The sequence below is a fragment of the Haliotis cracherodii genome, unplaced genomic scaffold (genome assembly GCF_022045235.1).
Source record: "Haliotis cracherodii isolate W230 unplaced genomic scaffold, xgHalCrac1.p SCAF_5, whole genome shotgun sequence".
Taxonomy (NCBI): domain Eukaryota; kingdom Metazoa; phylum Mollusca; class Gastropoda; order Lepetellida; family Haliotidae; genus Haliotis; species Haliotis cracherodii.
Window position 1 is genome coordinate 60,433,761 of NW_027266308.1, and position 22,662 is coordinate 60,456,422.

The 22,662-nt window shown below is 39.7% G+C and overlaps 1 protein-coding gene across 1 annotated transcript; it reads left to right on the forward strand.

Annotated features, from left to right (window-relative positions):
- The first annotated feature begins 7,775 nt into the window (after positions 1-7,775).
- On the forward strand, positions 7,776-22,079 carry LOC139442687 (DNA repair protein RAD51 homolog 1). The gene is made up of 10 exons (XM_071223562.1): positions 7,776-7,925; positions 9,011-9,123; positions 11,636-11,773; positions 13,735-13,852; positions 15,095-15,186; positions 15,814-15,908; positions 16,749-16,862; positions 17,920-18,049; positions 19,925-20,046; positions 21,540-22,079. The coding sequence occupies exons 2-10, from the start codon at positions 9,037-9,039 to the stop codon at positions 21,661-21,663; spliced, it is 1,020 nt and encodes a 339-aa protein (XP_071079663.1). The 5' UTR covers positions 7,776-7,925; positions 9,011-9,036; the 3' UTR covers positions 21,664-22,079.
- Positions 22,080-22,662: the final 583 nt, after the last annotated feature.

Genomic DNA, 22,662 nt, shown 5'->3' on the forward strand with positions numbered 1-22,662 from the left:
ACAGTTTATAAATGGACGTAGTCAGGGTGATACCCCTGTATGAGAGGGGGTCTCTAGGGTCCAGGGTTGAGCACTTTGGAATGGGACTAATTATGCCTTTCGACCATATTTGAGGAATCTTTCCTGTATTAAAACAATTATTAAAAATATAGTGGAGCGTTTTAGCGATAGCATCAGACTTCAGCACCTCGACGGGGATTTCGTCAATACCCGTTGCTTTTCCTGTATGAGCCTTATGGATAGCAGTCTTTACTTCAAATAGACTTATGCTGTCGTTGAATAGAACATGGTCATTGGCGCTCTCACCGTCTCTCCTAGAAGCTAACTTCGTGTCACTGTCTCCATTTAGTAAACCGCTAAAGACATTTTTCCACCTTTCCAACACTATGTCCTTGCCCACACCCACATTCCCATCCTCCATAAATACTGCCATCGGTATTGTCTTGTGCCTCTCCGACCCTACACCTACACGTCCTATCTGTCTCCAGAACTCACTATCACGAGCCGTACATAATTCATCTAGACTGTTCACGGTCTCTTTCACATATGCATGTTTAGCCTGTTGTACACTTTTATCAAACTTCTTACGTAAAGTCACAAAGCAGTGTTTCAGAAATTGTTTATCTGACTTAGTCCTGCATTTACACCATTTCTTTTCGGCTTCACACATCTCGTTCCAAAAAGTCGTCAGTGAATCGGACCACCATGGCTTCTTGCTTCTCCGTCGTTTATTAGAAGTCTTGGAGTTCAGCATATAGGACCTACTTTTCAGCTTACATCTCATTTCTTCTTTAACCAAGCTAATCAAACTGTCTGAGGCTGCGTCGATATCACATTGTGTCACATGTGAGTTCTCCAAGCGCTGGATAATGTCATCTAAAGTCGTCAAACATTCCGGTGATGACATAAAGTCACGTGGTATATCTGACGTACTGTATTTAGTCACTCTGACACCTTTATCACGAATGTCCACATCCTCATGAATATGTTCAATATCACATGTCCATCGCAACAACGAGTGGTCTAACTTGGTGATTAGATGCCCGTCTACCTTACCGACAATATCTGCATTACACGCTAATACATCTGATCTAATAACCTCAAAATTCTGAAAATTAGGAAGATATTCATATGGCACAATACAGTAGTCAACCACTGACTGACCTCTAGATGATACATATGTAAAATCATTCAAAACAGCGTTTCTCCCATTGAGAATACAACAATTAGAGTCAATCAAAAAATCTACAAGGCGCCGCCCGTATGCATTGCATGTGAAATCCACCACATTTCTGTCTTGGATATTGTCTATTCCTTCAATAAAATCAGTCTGATCGCCGCATCTACTATTCAGATCTCCACAAATATATAACAGTTTTCCAATTGTTTCCACACTGACATTGCACCAAATATATTTGTGTACCGATTACATAACTCTTACTGACAGGGTAGGGTGGTAGTTCACGCGAAACGGACGACACTGTGTATATTGAGCGGCTCCTTTGATATCGCCTCACAACATACTTTTAATGAATGACCAATTAAACGATGATACACATCAGGATCGCGGAGAAAATACAAGCTTCGTTCGCGTTGAATATATATATCAAGGCACAAATTCATCTTTCATAAACTTTTTGTGTCTTTGTGCTTAATATATCCACATATCAACGAAAATATGTAATACATGTATCCACAAAAATATACATGTACAGGCTAGGTATTTGCCCACAGCAACACCTGCATAACTGTTTATTCACGCGTGGTGTGGCAGATTGTAATTGACCGACAACAAGTATTGTAGAATCACCTGTAAATAAGGCCGACACTGTAATTAGATACAACGTACTAATGAGAATATGAGAATTATCATAAGAAGGCTGTTACGTTTTTCTTAACTATTACCATTTTCATACCAAAAGTGACAATGCAGTTAAAAGTTGCTTTAGTGTCACAATATTCACTCACGTTTTCCTCAATCGCATTGAAACATAATTCCTACTGGTCAGTTCGACACTGCTTGTAATTAAATAATTATTTCGAGATTTCGTTAGAATGTAAGATATTCAGCCAAACGTTATGCAATAAAAGACGAATCGTTTCTTTCCATTAAAATACGCGCACGCGTACCTGTCACGTAATTGCACAGTGTGATGTATCAACGGGTCATAAAATGGGAAATGAAATAGAAACTAACTAAAATTTAATGTTGTACACGCACATGAATTCGTATGATAAACTGCCAAAACGTTTTGAGAGATAAGGCCGGGTTCATTAAAGATGTTGGGTGCGGTTAGGACCAATTTTTTTCAGCTCAGAGTGTTAGTGGTCCTGGAACCCATAGTGTCAAACAGGTTCTGCACGATACGTCCATCAGATTCTACTGTTCAGCAACATTGTCACTGAATTTCAGAACTCTGGCATGATATAATAATCAAGGATTTCGAAGGCAAAACCTTTTCTCGCCCATGGGCTTAATATTTCAATAAATCTGTAAAATAGCTGAATTGAGTAAAATTGAGTTTCATTATGTGCCATGAAACACCTGCATGTATTTGCGAAACAAAATCATAAGTTTTAAGTAAAGGAAAATATTCTCGCCCATGGGCCAAACCCTTTTCTCGCCCATGGGCGAAATATTTCAATATCGCTATAAAATCGTTGAATTAAGTTAAAATGAGTTAAATTTTGTGTCATGATACTTAAATAAATACATTTAATGTATTTGCGAAACAAAAACATGAGTTTTGAGTAAAGGAACATATTCTCGCCCATGGGCCTACCCATGGGCCAGACTTCGCCCATGGGCAGGCCCATGGGCGTCATAGTCTAAATATTGAGTTTTTGAACATTTTTTTTTTCATTTTTTCATTAAATTTTGTGTCATGATACTTCAATGAATACATTTAATGTATTTGCGAAACAAAATCATGAGTTTTAAGTAAAGGAACATATTCTCGCCCATGGGCCAAACCTTTTTCTCGCCCATGGGCGAAATATTTCAATATCGCTATAAAATCGTTGAATTAAGTTAAAATGAGTTAAATTTTGTGTCATGATACTTGAATGAATACATTTAATGTATTTGCGAAACAAAATCATGAGTTTTAAGTACAGGAACATATTCTCGCCCATGGGCCAAACCTTTTTCTCGCCCATGGGCGAAATATTTCAATATCGCTATAAAATCGTTGAATTAAGTTAAAATGAGTTAAATTTTGTGTCATGATACTTAAATAAATACATTTAATGTATTTGCGAAACAAAATCATGAGTTTTAAGTAAAGGAACATATTCTCGCCCATGGGCCTGCCCATGGGCCTGCCCATGGGCCTACCCATGGGCCAGACTTCGCAGGCCCATGGGCGACATAGTCTAAATATTGAGTTTTTAAACATTTTTTTTTTCATTTTTTCATCCTTGGTATGTTCCCATGAAAACGGCATGTTTAATTTTGTAAATACCTTTAACCGAGACTGGGCAAAGAGCGTAGAGTTTCTGGACTTTTGGGTTTCCAGAATTAAAATGGGACGTGTTATATTGTGATATACAATAAGTATTATAAATATACATTTTTTTAGAAGACTGTAGCCATAGACAGCCACATATATGCAGAAATAGAGAATCTCACCCGAGTGTCTTTTGATATCAAATATATCAACGAGTGTTGATATATTTTGTATTAAAAGACACGAGGGTGAGATTTTTTTATCATCGAACATCATTCTTCCAACATTTCAAGTTTGAAGACAGTAATAAGTACTGCTAACAGCTTCAGTAGTAGAGCCATTAGAGCTGCGTACCAGCTGCAGTTGTCGGCCTTGGTCGGACGTCATTCAGCCGTCTTTGAATCACGTCCCACAGATGCTCAATTGGATTTAAATCGGGACTGAGGGCAGGCCGCTGCAAGGTTCTTATGCCATTCTGCTGGAGGAAGTCTCTCGTTGCTCTCGCAGTGTGGGCACGGGCGTTATCATGCTGAAACTCGTGGTTGCGGTGACGTGCCAAATGAGGTATGGCGTGTGGTCTCAGGACTTGATCAATGTACCAAGCTGCTGTGACACCATTGCCTCTCCCTGGACCGATGTTTTGAAAGACCACAGGGCCGACCCTCTGTGCAAGACCAATTCCACCCAACACCATGATGCTCGGACCCCCCACGAGTCTCTCTCAGCAACAAAAGCATCCGAATAACGTTCCCCACGGCATCGCCAGACTCTCTCTCTCTCTCTCTCTCTCTCTCTCTCTCTCTGCCATCTGCCATCTGCCTTTGAGATACAGCAACGGCTCTCGTGTGAGAAGAGGAATCTTCTCCACTGGTGGTGGCCCCAATGTTAGTGCTGTGTTGCCCACTGAAGACGGTACCGGCGATGACATGGTGTCAGAATGGATCCTCGGCGTGGCCTGTGACAGTGGACGTGTCGGCTCGTCAATCGTCGATGCACAGTATCCGCACTAATGTGTCGCTGGTGTGTCCCTGTGTTCTGTCCAGCAGTTTCCGCAGCAGTAACAAAGCGATCTTGAAGATGCTGTCGCACAATCTGACGATCCTGACGTCGGGCGGTGACCCTTGGTCTTCCACGACGTGGTCGGTCATTTGTAGTGTTGGGTGTCTGGTACCGTTGCTGGAGCCTGTATATGGTCCTTACGTGGACTTGAAATGCATTGGCTACTTGCAGGGCGGTTTGTCCAGCTTGCAATCGTCCAAGGGCTTGGTGTCGCTGATTTCTTCTCAATCTTGGCATGTGGTAGCAATTCAATAACGAATGAATGTTATCCGATCTGGGTGGATTCTTATGGGGCAAAATGGGGGAACGCATGTGCATTTCAATTTGCACGGAACTCACGGGCATCGGGTTACCTTTGCCGTTGCCGTGATGCGTTTGAGCGATCGGTTGGTTTTATTGTCATCTGCTTTGTTTTTTTATCATCATATTTCATTTTCCCGGACAAGGTAATGTTAAATTTTAGGAAATTGGACAAAAATTACCTAGATATTTATATGACAACTTTCCTGCAATCTTACTTGGGGTGACGTTTCTTTTGCGGTTCAGTATAGATATGATTATCCTTTGAAAGGTATATTTAGAGTGACTACAGTCCTTCTCAGGTGTCTTGTGTGCAGTATGGCTGAGAACCCAAGCTGGCCATGTAGACAAAAGGGTTTGAGCAGGGAAAGGGCTCAGGCTGTTGTGTTTGTGCACAGGGTGTGACTTTCACGAACTAACCATGCAGTAAGCATGCTTAGGAAAAAGACTTTGACTGACACTGCAATGTTTAAGGTTGGCTTAGCATTAAAGTAAGATGACTAAAACTGCATTTAATTATGTACATGAATTAAACTTAAAAGGTAAAATACAAGAAATATTCAAACTCTGTAACTGCCACACAATGAGGATGTCTGTTCGCAAAATGTAATTAAACTGCCTATTGGCCACGATCAGATAGTTTTTACACTACTGGAAAGGTGACCCGGGTAGTTTCGCTATGACGTTCGAGCACATGCTCGCTGTTGGTACGCGGTACGCGGGTGGAGGGGGGTAGCCTAGAGGTTAAAGCCTACGTTTGTCACGCCGAAGACTCGGGTTAGATTCAACACATCGGTACAATGTGTAATTCTCATATCTGGTGTCCTTCGTCGTGATATTTCTTTGACTATTGCTAAAAGCGGCGTAAAACCTCACTCACTCCATCACTCATTCAACATTCCTTGTTTGTAAGAACAAGTTCTATCGATATAGTGTATATTGTGTTAAAGAGGTTCAGTGAACATGTATTCAACCCAGAAGGCACAATTCGACTATTTTAGCCGTGTACGCTTCCTTATCATAAATATCTTATATTAGAAATATAAATGGTACACTGCGAGCCTTTGGTTCGCATATTACATTTTTTTTAAATATCATATATAAGGAACAAAAGTTGTATTATACGAGCATAATACATATTTGTTAGTCCCAATATAGAATAAACAAATTTGCGATAAGGAAGCAAAAGAGGGTAATAATGTCTTTATCATATAATTCCATTCTTAAAATAATGAGTAAGACGTAATTTCACTCAATGAAGTTTTGTTTGTTTGGATGTTTTGTTTGTTGTTTAACGTCGCACTCAGCATTATTCCAGCTATATGACATGCGGTCTGTACATAATCGAGTCTGGACCAGATAATCCAATGATTGACATCATGAGCATCGATCCAGTAATTGGGATACGATGACATGCATCAACGAAGTCAGCGAGCCTGACTCAGTGTACTTAAGTTGCTGCGTACAGAGAAGACAGTGACTGAGTGACCAGCCAACGTTATCATGTTGTTGACCGCCTCCGTGGTCTAGTGGTAGAGCGTCCGCCCGGAGAGCGGAAGGTCCGGGGTTCGATCCCCGGGCGCGTCATACCAAAAAGACGTTCAAAGATGGTACTTGTTGTTACCCTGTCTGGTGCTCGGCATTAATGGGCTAAAACAAGGACTGGTCGGCTCGGAGTTTGTATACTGTGTCTGAGTGGGATATTCATGTTAAACTGCGGCGTGGTATTTCAGTGAGCTAGCACTATAAATCGGCATCAGTCCGGACTAGTACAAGCAGCCACACACACGTACATGCACATCGCTATATAAGTGCAATAATCTTGGACGCGACGTTAAACCCCATTTCACCTCACCTCACCTCACCTATCATGTTGTTCTTTAATGTACTTCAGCTCTGCTTGTCAACGGAAACACGATATGATTCTTCGGGAACCCCTTCCTCAGCATATTGAGAACGTTAGTCAATAGTTACATAATTGAGAAAGAAGGCATTGCATCAGTGTTAGGAGCTTGAGAGTAGCTCCTGCAATGGGTTCGTGATACCAAGATTATCGCATCGATACCGCTATGCATTATACTATAAAAAGCATAATATTGCACTGTCCAGACATCAAACGGAAACACCAAAACACTGGAAACGACATATGCCCGCCGCTATAAAAGTAAAATAATCTTAAAAGCGACATTGAACACTATTTTCTTTAATTGCTATTGTACAGGTAATGTGTTTAACTGGGGATCAACATATGCAGGTAAGTTCACAATAAATGGATTATTTGCTGTTCGATCGCTTCGTCCCTTCTTAAGGAGAAATTCAACGGATCATGAACGGGTACTATTTTTACCCACCCTGCAAAAGACCCCGATGGCATCATGGGCGGATACGGCTTTTTTTAAAAGAGGGGGTGCACAATTAAGATATATTTATTGACCCCCCCCCCACCCTTCTGTATCCGCCCATGGGCATAACAAGATGTATTGGGTATCTCTGCTTAGGATTACCACGGACCTATATAACCTGGATAGGAAACGCAACAGATGGTTATACAAGTCCGTGGGATTACCAAACGAAAACATCGTGTAATCTTTTTAAAAAAAATAAAATGGAAGGAACAAAGCAAACGGTAACTAATCTGTTATTCTTCGAATACAATAAATGGTTTAAGTTCAAAAGAACATGGGCGGGTGGAGGTGGTACTGGTCTTAAGACTGTATCATATAATGTCGACCCATTAAAAAGTAAAGCTTGTCGGGGCACTTGGTGAGATATCATTTGACAAGAAAAGCAATTCCGTGTTTGCTTTATTTGAATAAAAACAAAACTTATCTCCTCGTCGAGATAAGTTTTGTTATTAATAAAATGTAAACCACAACAGATTATAGTGATTTCAAGATTATTTTCTAGCGAATGTGTATGATTGGGCTAAACATTAGAGTTATCTCCCTTACAAATACATCGCGTGATTTGGCGGGACATCCAAGTTTCATAACATCGCATTTTTGGAGGCAAGCGACACGTGAATAAAACATTATTTTCTGGTTACATTCAACGGAATATTAACAAATTCTCCTTCAAACATCGCGAAGAACCTTGTTTGGGTGATACATTGCACTGGTAAGTAAATAGGCTAAATCGTTGACAGTGAGCCAAGTGCTGCCTGCTTGACATGAGGATCATGCTGAAGCCTCAAACACTTCCCTTGCAATGTTAATGGTTGACCTTCCCCGTGTTCTTGTATTTTTTTTTCATGACCCACCTCAATATTTGCATTACAATTTATGACCCCCCCCCCCCCCCCCCCCCTAATATTCAAGGACGAGTAGTCTCAGTCCCCGCTGTATTCCGCGGCCCCCAAAAATAAGAACTCGGCGATCAATTTTTGTAAATTCGGAAACTAAATTTTAATAATTCTGCTCACAGTTATCATGATTATTCAAACTTTTAAGTTTAAATTTTCCTGAATTTCGCAGTTTTACGCCTGTCTGATTTGTGGCAGATATGTTTCCGAAATATTTATCCATTGCCTGAATCTGGCGATCACTGGTGTAAACATAAACATGCACTTACTTGTGTGGTAATTTAGCAATAATATTACAGTCAACTTTACTTAAAAACGATATGGATTCATTTAACCATTTCTCTAAAAGTATTTTTTTCATTGAAAGATAGTACTTAGATCTACATCACAAATGATTATTTGGAATGTTTTAATTAATACCATGTAAAATTCAAATAATTTCTTTCATTTAAGTAAACCAATGTAACTTGTACATGTTAGACCAGCTTTTGACTTGCATGTTAAAATTCTACAATATATTAGACAAATTCTGCAGCAGATAAATGCATGATTCTGGTTGTGTTCTGCACCAAAAGTGATTTCCTCATGATAGGAACACTTCTGCACTGAGCGGGCATTTCTGCAAAATTGAATAATCTGTGATCGCAGAATACAGTGAGGACTGGAGACAACCTTACTTACTTACATTGGAGATTTTACGTGCGCTTTCCGACTTCTAGCGTATTTCGCACATGGAGGAGACAACCACTTTTTCCATCAGGTAGATGAAAACTATGTAGCAGATCTTATTTCTAAAAATATGAAATGTTTTGTATCCTTGTCCAATCTTTTGAGACCTAGACGAAATGACGAAACATGTTTTTCGTGAAGATGTTTCTTCATGTTATCTTGTTTGCTCCAGGCAAGAGACTATTGTGCAACAACAACATGGCGATGCAAGCATCTCGGGGTGCGGAGGTGGAAGCAGAAGCAGAGGAAGAAACATTTGGACCCATGCCAATTGCCAAACTAGAGGTTGGACAGTTTCAGAGATGACAACCAAACAAGTTATTTTCAACCATATTCAGGCCTAATATTTAATCAAACTGAATCAGTGAAATATATTAAAAATTTTGACCAAAAAAGACATCACCAGGAATTTAGGCTAGTTATTGACGTTGCTACAGGCAGTGTTAGATACACAACCATTCAGGGCTTGATTTAAGGAATTTTATTTAATTTGCACAGGTGCATGTTGACATGAAAAGCTAGTTGCACCAGACAAATCCAGGTTGCACCCTGGTCCAATAAACTGATCAAAGATAAAACTTGGATGCATTAACTAGTCTAATGAACCTATCTCGGAGCTACATATAAGCAGCGTATTTGCCTTAAATACTCCCCAAAAATATTCAAAACCCAATTACTTTGAATTAACATGTGTACAGAAACGCATGCATCAAATGAAAAACTCAAATATATGAAATAAACACGCGTAAATACTCAATGAAGCTTTTTCAGCATGCTTACAAAGGAGCTAATTTCCAAAACCCAATTATGAGCTAATTTACTTTCCGAGTCAAACCTATATATTTAGAACAGTTTAATATATCTAAAACATTATTTCATTTTTTTTAAATCTTAAAATGTTAACTAATTTTGGGAAAAACCCAATACAGTGATAAATAGATGAGTGAAAAAATACCAATTGCCCAATGAAAAATGTAATAACCCAATTAAAATAAAAAACCCTCGAGTAAAAACTCAATTGCTCAAAAAGTTATCAGCACTATTCTATTGATATTACAGACTATAATAAGTAAAATCTCAGATGGGGCCACGGGTGGCCCAGTCGTCTAAGGTGCAGTGATTCACTGTGCAGAGTTGTGTCCCTTGGGCACGCCAGAAACCTATGATTGTGGGTTCGAGTCCCGGTTCGCCCCGTTTATGTTTCTAGGTTTGTCAGCATACCTGTGCTCGTGGGTTTCACCGAAGTGGTCAACGTCTAAGACCTGCATCACTTCGGGCTTTCCTTCCACATTAAGCTGACACGCTGTGATATAACTGGAATACTGTTAAAAGCGGCGTTAAACCCAACTCACTCACTCACTAAAATCTCAGATTCTTGATGACTGTCATATTTTTGTGTCATGAATTACACTCAACACAGGACTTAGTGATGTAGTACGGCACCTAAAGCTCAGCTGCATTGGGTTTGTTCACATATCGATGTTGTGTGGACAAGTGAGGGTTAGACAGACAAAACATTGATAGACGAATATTAGTTTGCATTTTTCAGTGACAGGGTGCACTGGTGCATGTTTTATGTAGCTATATTGAGCCCTGCCAATTGTTAATGATTTGTTCATAATCACTTGTTTTAGCTTGTGATGCTGGAGGTTGACTGACTTGGAGGAGTTTTGGTGATTCAGCATGTTTGATGCAGGAGATGTTTTTTTTATCAAAACCATAGTCAATCCTGCTAATAATTACTGTTTATCTAAATTATTAAAAAAAATTCCCAAATTGTCCCCGACATTCCTAATTATCTCAATGTGGGGTTAACATTATAGCAAGGAAATAAGCCAAGTGGTTTTGAGTTTATGAGTATGATGATTATATTGTAATCATGGTGTAACATTTGTTGTTTAACGCCCCACTCGGCAATATTCAAGCTATATGACGGCAGTCGATGACATGCATCAACCAAGTCAGCGAGGCTGACCATCTGATCCTGTTAGTCACCTCTTACAACAAGCAAAGTCGCCTTTTACGGCAAGCATGGGTTGCTGAAGACCTATTCTACCCCAGATCTTCACGGTTTACATGGCGTAACAGGCGCCCTGAGCACTTAGAAAATTGACAAAGGTGGGAAGCTCTATTAAAGTCATGCACAAGGAATTAAGACTGTTGTCCGAGATCAAGCAGTGGTGAACAAACTTAGTTCTTGAAAACGTTGATGTAAATAATTTTTTTGGTAACAGTTACCAGGCAGTATTCTCCTGTGCTGCTGGTTTCTGTCACATGTTTTTCGTAATATACACAAGAAAAGATATGGAATTTTGGATCTTTGTACGGGGCACTTCTAAAGATTCCTTACAAATAGGGATAAAAGTTTGTCAAGGGTGATAATTGGAGCAGATTGTTTAATAGAGCGAATATGGTAACTGCATTACAATGAATATAACTTGACAGATTTGTTCACTGTGAATATCATTTGTGGATCCTAAATACTTGCTGAATTCTGTGGTAGCATATATTCTGAAATCAGGCCCATCCAACAAGATCCAGGGTAAAATAGGTCTTCAGCAATCCATGCTGGTCGTAAGAGGCGTCTAACAGGATAGGTTGGTCAGGCTTGCTGACTTGGTTGATGCATGTCATCGTTTCCCAGTTGCATGTATCGGTGCTCATGTTATCAATCAGTGGATTGTCTGGTCCAGACACGATTATTTACAGACCACTGTCGTATAGCTGGAATATTGCTGAGTGCGGCGTTAAGCCACAAAGGAACATCGTGATAATCATCTCCCATGTGCTGCTTCAGGGCAATGGAATCAGCAACAATGACCTGAAGAAGCTGGAGGAAGCTGGGTTCTTCACAGTGGAGGCTGTGGCATTTGCTCCCAAGAAACAGCTGCTGGGGATAAAGGGCATCAGTGAAGCCAAGGCAGAGAAAATCCTGGTAGGAATCTGATTTGTCTAACTGGGCAAAGGCTTAAATTGTTACCTATGATTCAGGGTTAGAAATTAACACTAGCCCACTAGCCCAGGGCTATTGGTAATTCCTGCTGACTAGTACAAAATTCCCAATTTCCCAGTTGTTTTAACATTACAGGGGCATTTTATCTTTACCCGGGCTAGTGAAGCTTTTCAGTTTAGTTCTAACGCTTTGATTAAAGGGGAACTACACATGGCTAATTGCCAGTCCCAGCAGATTTTATTTTTGTCCCTCAAATAAAAGTTCCTTGGACATCTTCCTGAGTCAAGGGAGTTAACTGAGTGTAAAAGTCCAGTTGCAAACCTTGCCGAACTAGATTGCAATAATGGAGTTATAATAGCTGGACTAACGATTGATGCATAGTCAAATCAAAATCACATAATGAAATCCACATGGATGTCACTGTGCAGATTTCGGTCAACTGCTTGATTTGCCAATTTAAGACCCATTTTATTGGGGAAAAAATCTTGATTATCGATCTGATTGTCTTGACTCGGTGTCGACATTTTGTTTGAATCAAATGCAAGTGAAATAAAGAGCTGGAATCTGATTGGTCAACAGGAGGGACATAACCCGTAATCTCCACTGGTGGCGCTACAATCGAACCACAAAGTTGCAACCTAGTGTGGCAAGGGTTGAAACTGGACTTTTAGTCATTTAACTCCCTCGCCTTGGGAAGATGAACAGAGCAAAGGCTAAATATGTTCACTTGTAAAGGAGGACCACACTCTGCTAGTTGCCAGTCAGCAGATTTGATTCATATCCCTCAAATAACATTTGCTTGGTTTGCTGGTTCACATTAAAACAAATTTAGCCATAAATGATAACGCTTATTACACAGAGACAATGTCTAAGTTTCTCAAACAGTATTCGTTACAATGTCCCACCAGTGCACAAGACAGTAGAGCAGCAGTGCTTCTGTTTGCTGGTTTGCTGGTTATAAGTGATGTATTGGCCTGAATTCCGTATTGCAATTTGTTGCAATAATAATTCATGTATTACGATAGGTACCACAGTGTACTGCATGTGTTCTTTCATCTGTAATTTGTTAGGAACATGAATGCAAAAACTACCCCCACACATGTTTGACAACTTCATATTTTGTTGGCTGTTGCTATGGCTACAACTTATGCGTAATAGACACACTATCATGATTATATACAAGAAACTGGTGGCAAATAGTTTTGCTTTTTCTTCGATCACAGGTAACAGTTCCTTAGAGCTAATTTCCTAATTTCATAGTTTTAATTAAACTTGTCACTTACGTAAAGTTTTCAAACAATTGAAAAGATGCATGATTTTGAAAAAACGGTATTTTCCAAACATTTTTGTACGTAGTCATTAGTATTTCATATTGTGGTGTACCAGTAATACCACGCACTAGGGCTGGGATGGGTAACTTAGGTACTCGGGTCGGATGGGTCCTGAGTAGGACCCGGGTACCCACAGGACTACCCGGACTTGTGGTTAGTCACATGATATATGGTTTATTGACAAAAACTCACTGTGGCTCACTGGTTACACTACGAGTCGCTAAATTTCTTTCTGACGATGCAAATATTCCTTTTGACTTGTATATGTTTGAGTAAAGATAAAGCTTCAGTCAACTTCAATGAACACATGATCTAATTGTTTGAATAGTTTTAGCCAGGGTTGCAGTAAAACAATTACCAATCAGACATTTTGTTCCCAACTCTTAAGACCTGCAGTGGGTATCTGGGTAGGGTCGGGTAATAAGGGGTCAGGTACCCGGGTAGTAAATTTGGACTGGTCCCAGCCCTACCACGCACCCGAACTGGTAATTGACAGTCATTTATGGTAAACTGAGCCATGTACTGGTACAGGGGAGCAGTCGCCTTCCGTGAATTAGTGTATCAGATAAAAGATGTTTGGTTTCATTCAGAAGCGTGTTGTTTGAATTGCAGACTGAGTCCGCCAAGTTGGTTCCTATGGGTTTCACCACGGCCACTGAGTTCCACCAGAAGAGATCTGAAATCATTCAGGTCACAACAGGATCCAAGGAACTTGACAAGCTACTCCAAGGTGAGGCTATTGAAAGAGTTTTACTACTGCAGGCCTCAAAGTTGCAACTAAAACTGTCGACAATGCCACCTAAATTTCAGTATGTCTACTGTCCAAAATTCAGGGGTAGCCAAATGACTACCTTGAACAGCCGATCTTTGAAAACATGTCTGCTGATAATTGTACTCACAAATAATTCCTCCTAAAGTTGACAATGAACCAAAATACATAAATATTAATGTAATTAGTACGTTATTTTAGTATAAAGATATACCTATGTAATCTAATAACATAAATTGCATCATTGTTCGAGTCACAAGTAACAAAATCAAGTACTGTTTCCATTAATATACAATTTCAAGACTAGTGCTATAACTATTATATTATTATATTATAGTTATTAGATAAAAGATAATTTCCAATGCCTTTGGCTACCTACAATATTAGCTTGACTTCTTGATTTTACCACTGGCTACCTGAAAAAAATACTTGTAACCATATGGCTACTTGGTAAAAATTTAAACTTTGATTCCTGTACTATGCAGTACTATCAGTAGTATGAGGGTGTCATGGAATGGCAACATCTTGTATCGATACTTGAGTCACGATGCAATATGTATTGCGAACATTTGAAGATTGCTGTCAAGAATGTGTGTTAACAGGCAGTAGATGCATTAAGCATGTTAAGGAGTAATGCAGGATTAGAATACAAATATAAAAAATATCTTTGATTTTACTAGGTTTCTTAGATCAGGGTGTTTTAGAAACAAAGTATAATACTCTTTTCTTAAAAAATGCAGTGATAAACATGGCAAGTTATTAAATACCAATTTTAAGAATTATTTTACAAAATTGCCTGAATAACCTTGCCTTCTGGCCGACTCTCATTTTGAAAGCCCTGATATTACAACACTAATACAACCCCCATCAGTGGAATGGATGGTGGTAAAAAGAAAGGGTCCTGTCTTTAACACCTATTAAAGACTTCTTCTAAGGTTTCATGACAATATCTGTATTATTGTTTGGTCGAACTAGGAAGTCAAGATTTCAGAAAAGCATATCTCTGTCACAGTGTTCCCGTTTACTGGTAATTACCACTTGATGTCCATCACTGGATTGTCTGGTCCAGACTGAATTATTTACAGACCAATATAGCTGGAATATTGTGTGTGGCGTTAAACAAGAAACAAACAAACAAACATGATTCATCTTTTAGACTTCTTGTGAAATATTTCCATTGATGAGAATAATGATTGATTGCAGGGGGTATTGAGACTGGTTCTATCACAGAGATATTTGGTGAGTTCCGAACTGGCAAGACACAGCTGTGCCACACACTAGCCGTCACATGTCAGGTATGTTAGTTATCCCCCTATCCAACCTAAAATGTCGGGGTAATAAGTTTTACCAAGGAATTCTGTCCGTTTTTTTATACCTATAGAAGATGTGCAGTGGGAAGTCGGATTTCAATATGTTAATTTTCTGAAAAACTACAGACTTTCTGAAAGAAATAGAGCTTTTTTCATTTTTTGACATAGAAGTTTCCATACTAATAGAAGAGGTACAGTGCAAAGTTTAATTTTGATGTGCATATTTTCTGAAATACACATGAAAATATCTCCTTCTCCCCGTCACTCGATGAAAGAAACATGATATTTCACTCAACACATGAAATATCCTCTATCCCAATTGCGTGGATCGATGCTCATGATGTCAATCACTGGATTGTCTGGTCCACTCAATTATTTTACATACCGTGTAGCTGGAATATTGCTGAGTGTTCATAAACAACAAACGAACAAACAGTTAAAGACACTCATTCAATTTGAGTTTGGTGCACCCATGGATATGCTAGTGAATCTGTGCTATAAACTTTTGAACCTCTAACCCAAACTTGTGTAAACCAGAAGAAATTTTGCTCATCTAGCTTCTGACTTGTGGCTAGTCACAGGGTGTAATTGTTGCTGACTTCTCCTCTGCAGTTGCCTATTGATATGGGAGGAGGGGAAGGCAAAGCTATGTACATTGACACTGAGGGGACGTTCCGCCCAGAGAGACTGCTGGCAGTAGCCGAGAGGTATGTGACATGCTCACACCACATTTGAATTACATGCATTTATTGAGGAACAATTGACTTCAAACAGAATCTGTTTGAGGGAAATGAGTAAACAGCAAAACAAGGTCAAGACGGCAAGCCAATTTGGGCCATTTTGATAATGTTGTTGTTGCAGACCTTTGATAACAATTAGTCAATGTGTGTGACTGCTTTCTGGTCACAATAAGGTCTGCAGAGTTATGTCCCCTTGTTTCCATCACCTGCTTGTAATAAACTTGAATCAGCTGATCATTAGTGTGACATGTGGACTATATTGTAACCACATCACTACCCCTTAGTACCATTCCTAGCGATCCTAACACTGTAGTTAATTCATCTAAATACATTTATAATACTCATGTTGAAAGAAATGTATTATCCAATGTTTAACAGCCTGTCTGTATTATTATATTCTGTACACAAATGTCTGTGGACTTTACGTAGACTGGACTGGTAGAAAAATCCTTAAAAATGGCAAATATCTACTAGTCCTTATGATACCTTAACTAATGTACAGTTTGACAATGACTATAGGACCAGTGCCAATTTCTAACGCAGAAGTTTGTCTTAAGTTATCAAACAAGGGGCAGATAAATATAAAGTGGTATTCCGTTTCAACACAGTTTAAGCTGCATAACTTGTATTTACGTAGATTTTGTGGAATACTTGCATGCCGCCCAAGATCGATTTCTAGATCATGACAGCCTTATCGAAATCTAAAAATTGCAGTTTTTAGTTTAACTGACGGCTTGAGTTTCAGATAGGTTTCCCAATTTATAAAAGTTTTGAATTGTGCATACATTGTTCATGCATTGTATACAGGTATGGGTTGTCGGGCAGTGATGTTCTGGACAACGTGGCGTATGCCAGGGCCTACAACAGTGACCACCAGTCTCAGCTGCTCATACAGGCAGCGGCCATGATGGCGGAGTCCAGGTACGTCAGATTGTTACGTTTCAATTCCCAGATTGAGACAAGATGTTAACCCAGAAATCTGTGTGTAAAAGAACCTAGTGCGAAACCAACAAACAACCAACAAGCAGTACTCATTCAACAAATGTATTACAAAAATTAACTGGATTTACAGATCATTTAAATGACTGTACAATAATTACAATGGCAGTACACTAAAGAGTGATTGGACAATATTCAATGGCAATGAATAATATGATGGCAGTGGTCTGTATCAAGTACCAAAATACAGTGGAGATATCAAAAGTCAGTGATAATAGTATATATTCACCCAGCGGCGACTGTGGTCAAGCTTGAGAACAGCCAGGCAGGAATTCAGGAATACTGTTAAGAGAGCGTTAAACCTCTCACTCACTCACTCACTCACTCACTCACTCACTCACTCACTCACTCACTCACTCACTCACTCACTCACTCACTCACTCACTCACTCACTCACTCACTCACTCACTCACTCACTCACTCACTCACTCACTCACTCACTCACTCACTCACTCACTCACTCACTCACTCACTCACTCACTCACTCACTCACTCACTCACTCACTCACTCACTCACTCACTCACTCACTCACTCACTCACTCACTCACTCACTCACTCACTCACTCACTCACTCACTCACTCACCCACCCACCCACCCACCCACCCACCCACTCACTCACTCACTTGTAAAATATGCTTAGGACAATTTTGATAAAGTTCACCGAATGTCTCAGAAAATGAACTGATCAAAAACCCAGGCCCATATTTTTAAGGTGTTGTGTATGGTTTTAATAAGTCTACACCTTCTTCAGTTTTCCAAGCACAATGGACGGATTATATTATGGCAAAAACCTTTATGCCAAACTGTAAACAAAGCCCTTATTTTCAATTTTTATTTGTATATTGCCTGGTGTAAGCTGATCTTACTAGACCAAAAATTGGAATTTTTTAAAACTTTAAATTTAATTATGTCCCTGACCTTGGATTCAAGTGTATCTGTCCCTGCTTGTACATACTCACACCCTCTTCTATCTTCAGATACGCCCTGCTGATTGTGGACAGTGCCACAGCTTTGTACAGGACAGACTACTCCGGTCGCGGTGAGCTGTCTGCCCGACAGATGCACTTGGCCAGGTTTCTCCGGATGCTACTAAGGCTAGCTGATGAGGTCAGTGATGTGCCTACATTTTTAAATTGGTTCTACGCTTGTCGCTTGTCGTAAGAGGCGACTAACGGGATCAGGTGGCCAGGCTTGCTGACTTGGTTCATACATGTCATTGTATCCAAATTGCGTGGATCAGTGCTCATGATATCAATTACTGGATTGTCTGGTCCAGACTTGATTATTTACAGACTGCCATCATATAGGTGGAATATTGCTGCATGCAGTGTTAAACAACAAACAATTAAAACAAAGCAAACAAAATTGTTTCTAGATGACCGCAGAAATAGCCTTCTTCCTAGGTTACAGTGATTTTAATGGATGAACATGTCTGTTAACCTACAGCCTGGAGTGTGTTATGTTTGAGGGTGACATGCTGAACCTTTTGTTTTGATGAAAACTGCTAAATGATATTCTCTAAAAACTTGTTCAGAGGGATAAAGCATTAGTGAACTCAAGTTGATGTAAAATCCTTTAGCAAGTTAAGAGAGTTATTTCCCTTTGTACATGACTTCGATACTGCTATTGTACACACAGGAAAGATGATGGACTTGTGTTTCACGGTGCAAATGTTTTCAGGGATAGAGTTGCATCGTCACCTGCAGAGCTGTTATTTGGGTATTTTACCCTTGGGTTTTATTTTGATTGGGTATCTACAAGTTTTAGAGGGTATTGAATTATTTTTACCCATCTGTTTCTTCACATTTGGGTTTTTAACTTAAAACCTGTTTTGTAACAATCCCTGTAAATCATTTAAAACTATTTGAATATTAGTATACCCATCTGTGTCTGCTTGTGGCTCAGTCTTCGGGAAGCCATTTTGGGTTAATTTGTATATATTTTTTTGTCACCAATCAGCGGCTAATTAAGATACAACATGTACATTGACTAGGTACGATGTGCGTTTTATTGGCATCCATTAGTATGTTTGTCGCAGACGTTTTTTCCGAGTGTAACTGTCGGTAAGTGAATTTAGCGATTGGCTGATGCACAATCATTTTATCTAACAGTTGTAATATACACATTCATTTTATTTCAATAGCGTATTTATAGTTGTTGTTGCATATTATATATGCTAGGATTTGATTTGTATGCGTTTTTTTATTTATTTTATGTGTATTTTACACAAATATGCAGCTTATCTTGAGCTCTTACCTGTAACGGTCAGGTGTCAGGTCGTCAGGATATGGCTCACATGGCATGCATACAAAGAAGCCGACCTGTCAAAAATATTGGGGTCAGGCCTTTCTGGCACCTGTCGACGCAGATTTACCTGTATAACAGAAACATTCTTCATCGCTTCACACTTGTAAAATTCAGAAAGAACTTGTAACACTTCCTTGTGGACTAGCACGTGAACATTAAACTGATGACAACTCTGTAGCAGATCATTTTTGCAGACTAGTGAAAATATCAAATAATTGCTAAACTTGTGTATGTGTTAGAAACTCAATTATGATGTAAATTGCCAGATCCATCTCACTACCTAAACAATTTCAATTGTCAAGCCCTATCTTACATGTCTACAGTTTGGATGTTGGAATATTTACAGGAGTCAACCCCAATAGCCATATTAAACTAGTCTGCTGCTCATTTCGGACCACAACTGTTGTTAAGACTAGATTTTGGGATAAAACTAGTTCTAGATTGTTACTGTTCTCAGACGAACAGACTTGTGGATATGTCTATCCCTGAATTACTCCTTTTTGAAGATTATCTACAATCATAAGGAAGAGATTATGGATGTCAACTTCTGTATTATGAGGAACACAACGATTCAAAGTATATGCTTACTCCTTCTCTTCCTCATGTGAATCACTTCTAAATGCCTTCCAAAGACCTATCTACAATCAGTACCTAATGGCTTTGTTTGTTGCCTAGTTTGGAGTTGCTGTACTCATCAGTAACCAGGTGGTAGCTCAGGTGGATGGTGCGTCCATGTTCACGGCTGACCCCAAGAAACCCATCGGTGGAAATATCATTGCTCACGCATCCACAACAAGGTGAGTTAGTTGGACTTTGTGTGGAAACAACTGACACTTTGGGGGTTTTCAGACGAGTAATGAAATAAATCTGGATAAATTTTTAACAAAAATGCATGATAAATAGTCAAGAGACTACTCATGATAATTGCTCTGAACTATGTCATGGTTGAGATAAAATCTTAAAAACTGTCCAAAGTGTTAATCCCAACTCACTAGCCCTGTGGCATCTTCCTGAGGCAAGGCAGTTAACTGACTATGAAAGTCCAGTTTCCACCCTTGCTGAACTAGGCTGGTATTATGGAGTTACATTTTGACTGGACTAAAGAGTCTATGCATAGTGCAATCAAAATTGTGCAACAAAATTAAAATTCGGTTTGTAAACTGTCATGTAGATTTCAGTCGATTGCAGGATTTGCAAAGCATATACACCCCCAATTTGTTGTCAACAGATATTTTCCAAATCTTTACATGTTTTATGAAGGTGCTCACGTAGTTTGTTGCACTTCGCGAGGTAAGACCCGTTTTATCACAATATAGAACTTGATTATCGATCACACTGTCTTGACAGGGTGCCGCCATTTTGTTTGATACAAATGCAAGTGATATGAGAGGTGGAATCTTATTGGTCCATAGGAGAGGCTTAGAAGGGACATGACTCGAAATAACCACTGGTGGCGCTACGATCGGCAAGGGTGGAAACTTGACTTTTATAGTCATTTAACTTTTTGGCATCGGGAAGATGACCCTCCAGTGATTCTGTGTTAGAATTGGTTGTCAGCTACCTATGGTGGTCGTAAGTTGGCGAGTCATGGTGGGTTTAAGCGTTCGCTCATCACGCTGATGACCCAGGTTTGATTCCCAACATGGGTACGTTGAGTGAAGCCCATTTCTGGTGTACCCTGCCGTGATATTGCTGGAATGATGCTAGAAGTAAAAGACCATACTCACTCACCCAGGGTTCCCCCTAGACTCCAATATCTGAGAGTCACCTTGACTCAGCCTATGAATTTTTGGGAGTCAAAAATATTTTTTGTGAGTCAAATGTTTTATTGTATGATTAATGAAAAACTAGACGTAAATTTTAAGATGTTTGCATATATTGTCTTCAGATAATGTTTATAAATTAAGTTCAGGTGAGTAATTGTAATATTTTCATTCCAAAGCTGGTAAACAACATAGATATTTTGAAATTTCGTCAGCCATGACGCAGTCATTTATTTCTGGACGTATATTTCCTTAATTGAGAGTCATATACGCAAGAATTCTGCGTAAGGGGAAACCCTGCTCACCCAGGTAAGAAGCGAATAAATGAATTAGGTGTTCAAGCTTGGTGACTTGATTGCATGTCATCATTCACAGAAGGCGTGGACCATTGTTCACAATATCAATCACTGGATTGTCTGGTTCATACTTGACTATTCCAAGCTGCTGTCACACGGCTGGAATATTTCTGAGTGTGGCATTAAACAACAAACAACAAATCCACCTCACTAACTTTCTGCATTTTTCAGACTCTACTTGAGAAAGGGCCGAGGTGAGACACGGATCTGTAAGATCTATGACTCTCCATGTCTGCCAGAAGCGGAAGCCATGTTTGCAATCAATGCTGATGGAATCGGAGATGCTAAAGACTGATGTTATGAGATGAGGCTGAAGAGGTGGAAGATGAAGGACAGCTGACGACAGTCGTATCTCCCGCATCTTCAGGATTAAACCCAGTGCTGGAAGCCCTGTTGATGACATTTAAACTTGTGTCTTGTCAGAAGTAACAGGCAAATTACACTTTGAAGAGTCAGCTCCAGAAAGAGTCCTAGGTACTGAGATGAAATCGCATAACAGAAAATGTTATGTTCAATAGGCAGTGGTTGGATGAGGAATATCCTTTCATTCTTGATGTGAAAGAGAAGACACTTATCTTTGTGATTACTGATCGTGTTGGCTTGTACCCGTTGTTGGTGTATTGAAGTCATAAAGTGTGTCAATGATGATCGACCAGAAAACCCCATTCTCTTTCAGGGACTCCATGAAGTCCAAGTAGTCCATAGTTTAGTTCGACCAGTGTTTGGAGGAAAGCATGTCCTTCTAGATTGTCACTACTATCGCACTAACAGACTAGTGACAGTGCCTAACACTGTCATTGCCAGTGTTCGAGGTGGAGGAGGTTCTTGGAGTGAAAATCACAAAGCACGACCCGTGAAGATCCGGGGTAGAATAGGTCTTCAGCAACCCATACTTGTAAAAGGTGACCATGCTTGTTGTAGGAGGCAACTGACAGGATCAGGTGGTCAGACTCACTGACTTGGTTGATACGTGTCATCGTATCCCAATTGCGTGTATCGATGCTCATGATTTCAATCACTGGATTGTCTGGTCCAGACTTGATTCTTTTACAGACCGCTGTCATATAGCTGGAATATTTCTAAGTGCAGCGTTGAACAACAAACTAACAAACACAAATTACACACCATGCATGTGAGGTGGAGTGTAGCGTTGGAAGTCAGTCATCACCTCCTGAAAAGTGATGCAGCATTAAAGATGCAGATTTGAAGGCTTCCTGTTTATTCACTTGTCCCCCTGCTGATGATGGTTGTTACAGCGAGAAGGAGATGTCTGTGTGCACTCTCCAGAGGACAT

Bases quoted from the DNA above. Each gene is read 5' to 3' on its own strand.
- LOC139442687 (XM_071223562.1), top strand. From the start codon at position 9,037: ATGGCGATGCAAGCATCTCGGGGTGCGGAGGTGGAAGCAGAAGCAGAG. The intron at 15,187-15,813 runs GTATGTTAGTTA...TCTCCTCTGCAG, and splicing joins CACTAGCCGTCACATGTCAG to TTGCCTATTGATATGGGAGG. The intron at 16,863-17,919 runs GTACGTCAGATT...TTCTATCTTCAG, and splicing joins GCCATGATGGCGGAGTCCAG to ATACGCCCTGCTGATTGTGG.